Source organism: Scylla paramamosain, chromosome 49, assembly GCF_035594125.1.
Source record: "Scylla paramamosain isolate STU-SP2022 chromosome 49, ASM3559412v1, whole genome shotgun sequence".
NCBI lineage: Eukaryota > Metazoa > Arthropoda > Malacostraca > Decapoda > Portunidae > Scylla > Scylla paramamosain.
The window spans coordinates 900,001-912,500 of NC_087199.1; the positions used below are offsets into that span (position 1 = coordinate 900,001).

Genomic DNA, 12,500 nt, shown 5'->3' on the forward strand with positions numbered 1-12,500 from the left:
ACACGCACGCACACACGCACACACACACGCACTGAGCCTATCACAGCCTACCACAGCCTAGCATCACAGCAGGAGGGCAAGTTGACTGAAGTAACGTCTACAAAACACCGCTGCAATGGTTGGCGGGGTGTCACAGCGTCCCAGCAGCCGTGTGTAGGCCTGGTCTCCTCTCTCAAAGGCCCTGCGGTACTCCCGGTCAAAGGCGGCTGTGGGAGAGAGGGAGAAAGGGAGGGAGAAAGGGAGTTTAAATATATTTCTGTACCTTGCAACACCTCAGTGCTAAATTCTTCACATTTCAAAGGGTGTAGTTGAAGTGACGTGGGTTTTCAAGGGTGTTTTTAAGGTTCCAGTGACAGATTAACAAGATTTCTACATTGTTAACGGGAGAAATACGGTTTTAAAAGGTTCTAATTGAAGTGACGCGGGTTTTCAAGGGTGTTTTTACGGTTCCAGTGACAGATTAACAACATTTCAACATTCCAAAGGCTGTAGTTGAAGTGACGCGGGTTTTCAAAGGTGTTTTTACGGTTCCAGTGACAGATTAACAACATTTCTACATTCCAAAGGCTGTAGTTGAAGTGACGCAGGTTTTCAAGGGTGTTTTTACGGTTCCAGTGACAGATTAACAACATTTCAACATTCCAAAGGCTGTAGTTGAAGTGATGCGGGTTTTCAATGATGTTTTTACGGTTCCAGTGACAGATTAACAACATTTCTACATTCCAAAGGCTGTAGTTGAAGTGACGCGGGTTTTCAAGGGTGTTTTTACGGTTCCAGTGACAGATTAACAACATTTCAACATTCCAAAGGCTGTAGTTGAAGTGACGCGGGTTTTCAAGGATGTTTTTAAGGTTCCAGTGACAGATTAACAACATTTCTACATTCCAAAGGCTGTAGTTAAAGTGACGCGGGTTTTTAAGGGTGTTTTTACGGTTCCAGTGACAGATTAACAACATTTCTACATTCCAAAGGCTGTAGCTGAAGTGACGCGGGTTTTCAAAGTCTTGTTGCATACTAGAACCATGAAAACACCCTTGAAAACCCCAGTATCTCCCACTGAACCCCGTTAAGACCACAAAACTCTGAACAGAACCTTGAAACCCTCCCAAAATTTCTATTACAACCTTGAAAACACCCTTGGAAGCCCTAACAACTTCAACTACACCTTGTTAAACCCCTCTGACACCCTCCCACGCCCTTTGAACACCCTCCCTTCGTACACTCACTGAGGTTAAGGTGCTGGGGAGGCATGCAGGCAGCGGCAAGGAACAGAAGGTCACGATAGGCTGGGAATCGTAATCTTTTTAAAGCTGACGGCCTCTTCTTCACCTCCCCCATCAGAAGACGAAGGGCCGTGCTTAAATCATCAATATGCAGGGCTGTTAGGATACTCTGCATCACGCTGTGGGGGAGAGAGGGAGAGAGAGAGAGAGAGAAGAGAGAGAGAGAAGTTTAATCTGTTTCTTTCCGTTTAAAATCAATTTCTTTTCATTTTAAGGCATTTTTCAGCACACGCACACACACGCATGCGCACACACGCTTACACACCTTCTTGGGATCCTTGTTCTCTCCCTGACCAGTGCGCTCATGAGGGGGGAAGGCGTGTATGTGTCCTGCCACTGGATATACATCGGTTGACCAAGCTGTGTGGGCGTAGCGGAGAGAGAGAGAGAGAGAGAGAGAGAGAGATTATCATTTTTGTTACATCCAATTCTTACACACAGACATACACACAGACACACACACACACACACACACACACATACCTCATCGTGGTATTTGCTATTGTCCCACAAACACCTGATATAAACATTTTGCCAGTCCGCGGAGTGCCAGGAGGGGTGCGGGGGCGTGGCCTGCCTGACACACCCCGCCCCTAGGCACAGACCGGGCAGGTGACTCGGTACACGCAGCCGACTGAAGTACCATAACTGCAAAGAGAGAGAGAGAGGGAGAGATAGGGAGATATGTTGAGTGAGGTTAAGTTAGCGAATAAAGTGAAGGGGTACAAAAGCTCCCCTTACCAGATTCCAGTAGAGGATTGGGTGGTGGTCAGTAAATGCTGGTTCGGTCAGGCACGCGTCTCCTTCGTGGCCCATCACTGTCTCCAGCTCCTTTCTTAGCACCAGTGGGCTTAGGTACGGCACGGTGACAGGTTCGCATCGCACGCCCTGGCAAAGGATGACGGGAAAAGTGATTGGTGACGGAAATTTAATGGGAAACTAAAAAAAAAAAAAACGAAAAAAAAAACAGAAAAACTAGCATTGACGTAAACAAAACAAAACAAACAAACAAACAAACATAATATTCAATAAATTACCCCCTCTTACCCCCCCCGCCTACCTTCTTCCGCATTATCGAGGTCACATTGTCCTTGAGGTAGTGCAGGTCACCCCTAGAGGCAGCAGAGGTCAGGGTGTCAGTCTTGCTGGGCGCCATGTGACCCCGGGTGGACTGGGGGTCAGATGAGGTCACCAGGTCATTGGCTTCGTCTTGACCTGATTGTGACCCTGAAATGACCCGGGATTTTGAGAGAGAGAGAGAGAGAGAGAGAAAGCACTTTACAAATTAAAATTCTCCCCTCTCTCTCTCTCTCTCTCTCTCTCTCACACACACACACACACACACACACACACACACACACACACACACCTAACCTAACCATCCCTGCTAGCTACACCCCCCGCGCCTCTCACCTGCAGCAGTAGTAGCAGCAGTAGTGGTGGTGGTGGTGGTGGTGGTGGTGGAGGTGGTGGAGGGGTCCCTGTCAGGCCGGGGGAGGTGGAGGCAGCTGTGTATTGTGATGGTCAGAAGGGGCACTGTCACCTTCTCACAAAATGCACACCTGTTTGAGAGAGAGAGAGAGAGAGAGAGAGAGAGAGAGAGAGAGAGAGAGAGAGAGAGAGAGAGAGAGAGAGAGAGAGAGATGGTTAAGTCTTTCTATTCCAGTGTCTCCGGCAGTCTCTGAACCTAACCTAGCTTAACCTAACCTAACCTAACCTAACCTAACCTAGCTTAACCTAACCTAACCTAGCTTAACCTAGCTTAACCTAACCTAACCTAGCTTAACCCTGGCCTGGCCTGGCCTGGCCTGAGCTTGGCCTGGCTTGGCCTGGCCTGGCTTGGCCTGGCCTGAGCGGCCTGGCCTGGCCTGGCCTGGCCTGGCCTGGCCAGGCCTGGCTTGGCCTGGCCTGAGCTTGGCCTGGCCTGGCCTGGGCTTGGCCTGGCCTGGCCTGGCCTGAGCCAGCCTGGCCTGGCCTGGCCTGGCCTGGCCTGGCCTGAAGCTGGCCTGGCCTGGCCTGGCTTGGCCTGGCCTGGCCAGGCCTGGCAGCCTGGCCTGGCCTGGCCTGAGCGGCCTGGCCTGGCCTGGCCTGGCCAGGCCTGGCCTGGCCCGGCCTGGCCTGGCCTGGCCAGGCCTGGCCCAGCGGCCTGGCCTGGCTTGGCCTGGCCTGGCCAGGCCTGGCCAGGCCTGGCCAGCGGCCTGGCCTGGCCAGGCCTGGCCCAGCTTGGCCTGGCCTGGCCTGGCCAGGCCTGGCTTGGCCTGGCCTGGCCAGGCCTGGCTTGGCCTGGCCTGGCCTGGCATGGCTTGGCCTGGCCTGGCCAGGCCTGGCTTGGCCTGGCCTGGCCTGGCCAGGCCAGGCCCTGGCCTGGCCAGGCCTGGCCCGGCCTGGCCTGGCCAGGCCTGGCTTGGCCTGGCCTGGCCTGGCCAGGCCCTGGCCTGGCCTGGCCAGGCCTGGCTTGGCCTGGCCTGGCCTGGCCAGGCCCTGGCCTGGCCAGGCCCTGGCTTGGCCTGGCCTGGCCAGGCCCTGGCCTGGCCAGGCCTGGCTTGGCCTGGCCTGGCCTGGCCAGGCCTGGCCAGGCCTGGCCTGACGGCCTGGCCTGGCCTGGCCTGGCCTGGCCCTGGCCTGGCCTGGCCAGGCCCTGGCCTGGCCTGGCGGCCCTGGCCTGGCCTGGCCTGGCCCAGCCTGGCCTGGCCCAGCCCTGGTCTGGCCTGGCCAGGCCTGGCCTGGCCCAGCCCTGGCCTGGCCTGGCCTGGCCTGGCCCAACTTGGCCTGGCCTGGCCTAGCCAAGGCCTGGCCCCGGCCTGGCCTGGCCTGGCCAATTGGCCAGGCCTGGCCTGGCCCTGGCCTAACCCAGCCTGGCTTGGCCTGGCAGCCTGGCCAACCAGGCTTAACCCTGGCCTGGCTTGGCCAACCCAACCTGGCCTGGCCTAACCAAACCAAACCAAACCAAACCTAACCAAACCAAACCTAACCTAACCCAACCCAACATAACCCCACTCAACACCACCCTGACGTAACCTACCCTGCCCTGACCTGACCTGCCCTGACCTGACGTGACCTGACCTAACTTACTTGGTATTGAGGTTGGAGTCATCAGGCCGCCATCCAGCCATTATCTCTTCATCATAAAGCAAAGCAGCACAATTGTGACACCTTGTACATGAGGTGAGCCACACTCCAACACAGTAAGGCCCCGCAGCATCCCAGCCCAGGGGAGGGAAGAGGTCCTGCTGTGGCGCGGTGCTGTGGGCCGACCCGTCCACAGCACCACCCTGCCCTGTGCCTGTGGGAGCTGTGGTGATGTCTGTGGTGAAGCCTTGAGAGAGAGAGAGAGAGAGAGAGAGAGAGAGAGAGAGAGAGAGAGAGAGAGAGAGGTTATAAACATTGCAATTCAAAATATTATAAAAAAATATACAAACAAAACAATTACTACTACTACTGCTACTACTACTACAACTACTACTTACCCAGAAAAGTTCCCCCCCCCCTCCTCCATGCCTGCCCCCCCCATGACATCCCCACTCTCTCTTCGGCTCCAGAACCCATCTAGGAGGGAGTCATCGTCACCATCAGGACCGCCTACCCCCCCTCCTGCGTCCCAGCCCCCGCCGCGGCCTCTGTGGAGAGAGAGAGAGAGAGAGAGAGAGAGAGAGAGAGAGAGAGAGAGAGATGATAATGATAATAATAATAATGATGATGATGATAATAATAATAATAATAATAATAATAATAATAATTTATCTTTTTAAATTATGTTAATCTACCTAAACACACAAACACACTAACTAACACACACACACACACACACACACACACAGAGTTAGCCAAAACACACACACACGCACACACACACACTAACTAACACACACTATCTAATACACACACACACACACACACACGCTAACTAACACACACACACACACACACACACACACACACTAACTAACACACACTATCTAATACACACACACACACACACACACACACTAACTAACACACACTATCTAATACACACACACACACACACACACACACACTAACTAACTAACACACACACACACACACACACACACACACACACACACAGTTACCCAAAGTACGTGTCAAAGAAGCCTGGTGACGGAAGGCTCATACTAAGGCTGGAAAACACAGAATTATCAACCTTAACAACAACAACAACAACAACAACAACAATAACAATAATAATAATGATTTTTTTTTAATGAAAGATAAGTTTACTACACACACACACACACACAACCCTTTAAACCCTTTCAAACACCCTAGTCCCTACCCCCCCAGCCCCACACCCCCCTCAGACACCCCCCCAACACACACACACACACACACTCACCCATGGGCGCCGCGAACAGGCGTGTTAGTGGCAACAATTGCATCTCTGATTTCATTGTACTTCTTGCTAAGACTCGTAACAGCTGACTTCATGCTGCTCAGGCCCCCGGAAATGAGCTCGTTACGGCGGTAGTTGAAGTTCCCGGGGCTGTGGAGGTCGTTAGAGGGTCGTTAGGGATGGTTTGGGTCGTTTAAGTGTGTTTTGGGGTGTTTTAAGTGTGTTTTTGGGTGTTTAAGTGTGTTTTGGGGTGTTTAAGTGTGTTTTGGGGTGTTTAAGTGTGTTTTGGGGTGTTTAAGTGTGTTTTTGGGTGTTTAAGTGTTTAAATGCTAGTCCCCGAACAGTTTCCAAAGCGGTGGTCAAAAACTGAAGGGTAATTGTGTTGAAACCTCCCCCCTTGAAGGAGTTAAAGTCATAGGAAGGTGGAAATACAGAAGCAGGCAGGGAATTCCAGAGTTTACCAGAGAAAGGGATGAATGATTGAGAATACTGGTTAACTCTTGCATCAGGGAGGTGGACAGAATAGTGGTGAAAGACTGAGAATACTGGTTAACTCTTGCATCAGGGAGGTGGACAGAATAGTGGTGAAAGACTGAGAATACTGGTTAACTCTTGCATCAGGGAGGTGGACAGAATAGTGGTGAAAGACTGAGAATACTGGTTAACTCTTGCATCAGGGAGGTGGACAGAATAGTGGTGAAAGACTGAGAATACTGGTTAACTCTTGCATCAGGGAGGTGGACAGAATAGTGGTGAAAGACTGAGAATACTGGTTAACTCTTGCATTAGGGAGGTGGACAGAATAGTGGTGAAAGACTGAGAATACTGGTTAACTCTTGCATCAGGGAGGTGGACAGAATAGTGGTGAGAGAAAGAAGAAAGTGTTGTGCAGCGAGGCCGTGGGAGGAGGGGAGGCATGCAGTTAGCAAGATCAGAAGAGCAGTTAGCGTGAAAATAGCGGTAGAAGACAGTTAGATATGCAACACTGCGGCGGTGAGAGAGAGGCTGAAGACACTCACTTAGAGGAGAGGAGTTGATGAGACGTGTGTGTGTGTGTGTGTGTGTGTGTGTGTGTGTGTGTGTGTGTGTGTGTGTGTGTGTGTGTGTGTGTGTGTGTTATTAATACTACACATGCAAATACATAAACATATTCATTAAAAAATACACACAAACAAACAAACAAACAAACAACAAACAAAACACACACACACACACACACACACACACACACACACATGCAAACAAACACATGCACTAATATACAACCAAAACAACAACAATAATAATAATAATAATAATAATAATAATAATAATAATAATAATAATAATAACAACAAGAACAACAACAATAATACTCACAGCTGATTGGTTAACAGGCCCTAAAATCTAGCCAATGAGAGGACCCCTTACATACATCACCACCACACACCCCAAAACACTCCAAAACACACCAAAAACACACCTAAACACCCCAAAAACACCAAAACACCCCAAAAACACACCAAAACACCCCAAAACACCAAAAACACTCCAAAACACCCCAAAACACTCCAAAACACACCAAAACACACCAAAAACACCCCAAAACACACCAAAAACACCCAAACACCCCAAAACACACCCAAACACTCCAAAACACACCCAAACACCCCAAAACACATCCTAAACACCCCAAAACACACCAAAAACCCCAAAACACACCAAAAACACACCCAAACACCCCAAAACACACCCAAACACCCCAAAACACACCAAAAACACAGCAAAAACACCCCAAAACACACCCAAACACCCCAAAACACACCAAAAAAACACCAAAAACACACCAGAATCTCCATTTCATACTGTCAGCACACCCAAACACACCCAAACACTCTGCAACGTAAACAAACACACTCAAACACCCACACACACTACAGGAGACCCAAGAAAACACCCAAACACACCCAGAAACTCTCTCTAATGCAGCTACACCCATCCAAACACACTTCAACGCAGCCAAACACACTCTCCCGCTTCAAACCACATGGAAAGTAAGGTAAACACGCCCAAACACGCCCAAAAACACCCACATTGTACTGGAACACCCATTCAGCGAGTTATATTAGCAGTTAGTCCCACCACCACAGCCAAGACATCCCTATCTAGCCCAAAATACCACAATATAGCCCAAAATACCACAAAATAGCCCAAAATACCCAAAAAGCAGCCCAAGACGCCCAAAACACACCTAAACCGCAAAACAGCCCAAAACACAATAAAAACAGCCCAAGACACCCAAAAAGCCGCCCAATACACCTAAAAAGCTGCCCCCCCACCCCAAAAAAAAAAAAATAAATAAAAAAAATAAAAAAACGGCCAAAACCAGAGCCCCCCCAAAAATACCCCAAAAACCAGAAATAGCCCAAAACCACAAAATAGTCCATCACAAAAATAGCCCAAAAACCACAAAAAATAGCCCAAAAACACAAATAGCCCAAAAACCACAAAAAAGCCCAACACAAAAATAGCCCAAAACCACAAAAATAGCCCAAAAAAAAACACAAAAATAGCCCAAAATAGCCCAAACACACCTTATCACCCCAGAACACCCCCAAAACACACGCCCTTACCTGTAATGCCCCATCTCCGACAGTGCAGGCTCCAGGTACTGTACCCTCAGGTGTTCTATCTGTCTGGATGCTTCTCTTAACCCAACAGTAGCCATATTTGAAGCAGCAGCCCCTATCCCCCCCCCTCCTGCTCCTCCTCCTCCTCCTCCTCCTCCCCCTGGTGCGCTATTGCTACTGCAGGAGGGAAGAGGAGGAAGAGTGTGAGTTAGGGAGAGAGAGAGAGGTAGTATATGGCTGTTAAGGGTGTTTTGGGGTGTTTAAGGGTGTTTTGGGGTGTTTTGGGGTGTTTAAGGGTGTTTTGGGTGTGTGTGTGTGTGTCTGTCTGTGTCTTGTCCATTCTCTCTCTCTCTCTCTCTCTCTCTCTCTCTCTCTCTCTCTCTCTCTCTCTCTCTCTCTCTCTCTCTCTCTCTCTCTCTCCGCTTGCCTCTTTGTTTACCTCCCATCTCTCTCCCCGTCTCTCTCTCCCCGTCTCTCTCTCTCTCTCTCTCTCTCTCTCTCTCTCTCTGTCTGTCTGTCTGTCTGTCTGTCTGTCTGTCCAAACACACCCACACAGCCATATACATACACAACAACAACAACAACAACAACAACAACAACAACAACAACACTAGCTACAACAAATAATTATAACAGGTGTGCAGGTTGCAATTACAAACAATAACAATAATAACAATAATAATAGGAGTAATCTATGTAACTATGACAAGATGCAATTATTAAAAGTATTGTCAAAAGGCGTAGATGCAAGAAAATAAACAAATAAACAAATAATAATAATAATAATAATAATAATAATAATAATAATAATAATAGTTGTAATTATGAAAATGTATTATAATTATTACTGTTACTTTAGTTAATAATAATGAAAGTAATTGCTAATATAATTCTTTGCCAATTTAAATAATAATAATAATAATAATAAATTAATGTTATTTATATAATTTACATATAAACATTTCTACTACTACTACTACTACTACTACTACTACTACTACTACTACTGCTTAGAAGAGACAGGCTTAAGTGTAGATGAGATAATGATAATAATAATAATAATAATAATAATAATAATAATAATAATAATAATGAACTAGTCGGGAGAGAAGGGGGGGGAAGAGGAGGGTGGGAAAAATAACAACAGCAAGAACAACAACAACAACAACAACAACAATAATAATAATAATAATAATAATAATAATAATAAAAATAATAAACAAAATAATAATAAACAAAATAATAATAATAATAATAATAATAATAATAATAATAATAATAATAATAACTAAAATTTGATTCTTGGCAACCTAGTGAATGCGCGCGCACGTGGGCTGCCTGACTGACTGACTGACTGGGGACGGGGAGGGGGAGGGGGGAGGGGGGGCAGGAGCAAGGCCCGTATATATGTGCGCGTGTGTGCGTGTGCGCGCGTATGTGCGTGTGTGCGTGTGTGTGTGTGTACCTCAGGAACTTCAGTGCAGGCCATGGCGGCGTGGCGGTGGCGATGGTGGTGGTTTGCGGGGCGGGGCGGGGCTGATCCGTGGCTTGGGGGGAGCGTGGGGGCCCAGGGAGCACCCACAGGGAGCTGGAGGCGCGGCGGGGCGGGGCGCGGGGCGGGGTGGAGGGAGGCGCCCCGCTTGGCCCAGTGAAGGTGGCGCTGCGGCCTACACGGCGGCTGCCCCTCCTGGCCTTCTTCTCCGGGGCTGGCGGGGGGGCTGCGGGGGGCGGCGGGGGGGCTGCGGGGGACGGCGGGGTGACGGGGCTGAATGCTCCTAAAGGGTCGTTTTCTGTGACGGGGGTGCGGCGGGGGCTGGAGGGCACGGGGGAATAGTGTGGGGGGCACCGGACTGGAGAGCGCTGGGGTGGGGTGGCTGGGGGGGCGCAGTCCTCCCCAGCCTCGTCCTTATCATCTTCCTCAGGGCAGCTACACTCCCCCTCCTCCTCCTCCTCCTCCTCCTCCTGGTCCTTCTCCTCCTTCTGCTCCTCCGCCTTCCCGTCAGGCAGCCCCGGGTCCTGTTCGGGGCTGCCTGAGTCTCTGCTGGACTGGCTGGTCTGGTTAGCCCCGCCCCGCCGCCACAGCCCCCGCAGGCCACCCTCTGCGCCCTCAACACTGCGGCGGAACAGACTGGACAGGCGCTCGGGGGTCCCACGGCTGAAAAATCCTCTCACTTTTCCTGTTTTGGGCGCCTCCTCCTCCTCCCGGTCCTCCTCCTCCTCCTCCCGGTCATCCTCCTCCTCCTCCTCCCGCCCCTCCTCCATTAGGCTGTCCTGGCTGGCTGCCACGCCCCGCCCCACCTGCGTCAAGGGCTCTATCTCCACACGGGTCAGGCGTAGGAGGTTTGTCACTATCTTGGCGTCACTCCCGTAGCTGTCTGACCTGTGGACACGTGCGGGTCACCTCAGGGCGGCTTGGCGCGGCACGGGGGTGTTACCGGAACTCTCGTGGGGGGTTGAGGGGGTTAGTGAGGCATTTGGGACATTTAAGGGCATTTTAGGGTATCTCGTGGTAGACTGGGGACATTTAGGGGCAATTTGGGGTATTTTGTGGTATACTGGAGCATTCTGGGGCATTGGGGGCACAAGGCATTCCTTCTCTCTCTATCAAATCTAATCTATTGCGTTTTCTATGAGATAAATCCACTTTGCAATAGTCCCCCCTTTGCAAACCTTTCAGGGGGGGACGGGGAGGGGGGTAGATGCCATACAGAGGGTGTTTAAAGGACTATTACACCCTTATTGGGGATCCTAACTTATCTAGGGGCCTTATATGGTAAACCTTAATTAATAAATGGGGCTTAGACACGCAACTATTGACAAGAAAATGATTGACAAGCAGTAACAGTGATCTACGTATCTTCTACAAGGTGTCTCATGAGTTAGGGCGCCCACACTTGCGGAGATGAAAGATTACGTCATTTTAAGTTGGGTGTACTCTGTGGTGCAATGCTGGTAACGCTGTGGTTTCAAAGTTATGGGGGTGTTAAATTTGAATGTGCTAGGCTTGGTGTGGGGTGGGTCAGAAACGTACATTTTAAACACAGCTTAATAGTTTTCCCACAATTCCTTGGCATTTTCAGACACATATGGTTAAAGTGATGCATATTTTTTAGCTTCGTATCACAGGTAATGAGATATCAGCCTCTTATTCAGTCTTTCTCGATATTTTAACGGGAACTACACCCCCACACTGCCCGCAACACCAGCACAACGGCGCGCTCCCACATTCAAATTTAAATGCCAGTATCTTCTAATGAGTGTAGCTACCAGTATTTCACTATAGAATATCTCCCACTCAGAATGACTTGATCTTTCGTTTGTGTGTGTGCGTGACTTCCTAAACCCTCGCCAGTTCGCAAAACATTAAAATTTAAAAGGGGGCGGACTCCTAAACCTTTCAATGCTATTCGATTTTCCCCGCTATCTTTAAAATTTCTGATCTTTACTCCTATATTTGTCTCTCTTATATTTTGTGACTCGGAAAAAATAAAATTAACTTATTCTTTCGTTTCTATCTCTCTTTCTGTCTTGCAAACTTTTTTTTTTCGTTGCGTCTGGCCATAAATAACGAAAACTTTAGCTGCTACTTCTACCACTTGATCTTGATCTTGAAACGAGTCAGTCACCCGCTTGATCCCGTTAAATATCTGACCTAAGCCCCATTAACTTAAAAATATAAAATAAAAATAAATGTATAATTACATATATATTTTTGGGGAGGAGTCATGTAAATTTACGCTGAAATAAAATATATGCCAATTAAATGCTGCTAATAATAATAATAATAATAATAATAATAATAATAATAATAATAATAAAAATAATTTAAATGCAGTAATGAAAGAAAACGAAGGAAAGAAAAATATTAAAGAAAATGGAAGACCAAGAGGATAGACTTAACTAAACTATTACACACACACACACACACACACACACACACACACACACACACACACACACACACACACACACACACACACACACACACACACACACACACCTGTCTACTCTACACAGCTGCTACAGGTGTGCTAATTAAGCCTTACCTCCAAACCTGAAGAATTTTCCCTCCACACCTGTAAAGTTTCCTCCAAACCTACTGATTTTCTCTCCACACCTGTAAAGTTTCCTCCAAACCTGCTACTTTCCCTCCAACCCTCCATCTCTTCCTCTATTTTCTTTAGCGTTGCCTTCATAGAAAACGGGGAACGGAAATTTGGCACAAGAGTAACAAAAACTAAATAAATAAATAAATAA

The 12,500-nt window shown here is 48.6% G+C and overlaps 1 protein-coding gene across 1 annotated transcript in view; it reads right to left on the reverse strand.

Moving 5' to 3' along the window:
* Nucleotides 1-12,500, reverse strand: part of LOC135095467 (DENN domain-containing protein Crag-like) — a 37,255-nt gene that overhangs the window by 3,683 nt on the left and 21,072 nt on the right. Inside the window, 12 exon segments of the mRNA XM_063996316.1 lie at nucleotides 1-206; nucleotides 1,227-1,402; nucleotides 1,549-1,643; nucleotides 1,767-1,931; nucleotides 2,025-2,171; nucleotides 2,344-2,510; nucleotides 2,697-2,845; nucleotides 4,356-4,604; nucleotides 4,751-4,900; nucleotides 5,638-5,784; nucleotides 8,247-8,420; nucleotides 9,709-10,623. The exon segment at nucleotides 1-206 is cut by the window's left edge and continues 3,683 nt beyond it. Of these exon segments, the coding sequence (XP_063852386.1) occupies nucleotides 64-206; nucleotides 1,227-1,402; nucleotides 1,549-1,643; nucleotides 1,767-1,931; nucleotides 2,025-2,171; nucleotides 2,344-2,510; nucleotides 2,697-2,845; nucleotides 4,356-4,604; nucleotides 4,751-4,900; nucleotides 5,638-5,784; nucleotides 8,247-8,420; nucleotides 9,709-10,623 (2,677 nt within the window). The 3' untranslated portion in view covers nucleotides 1-63.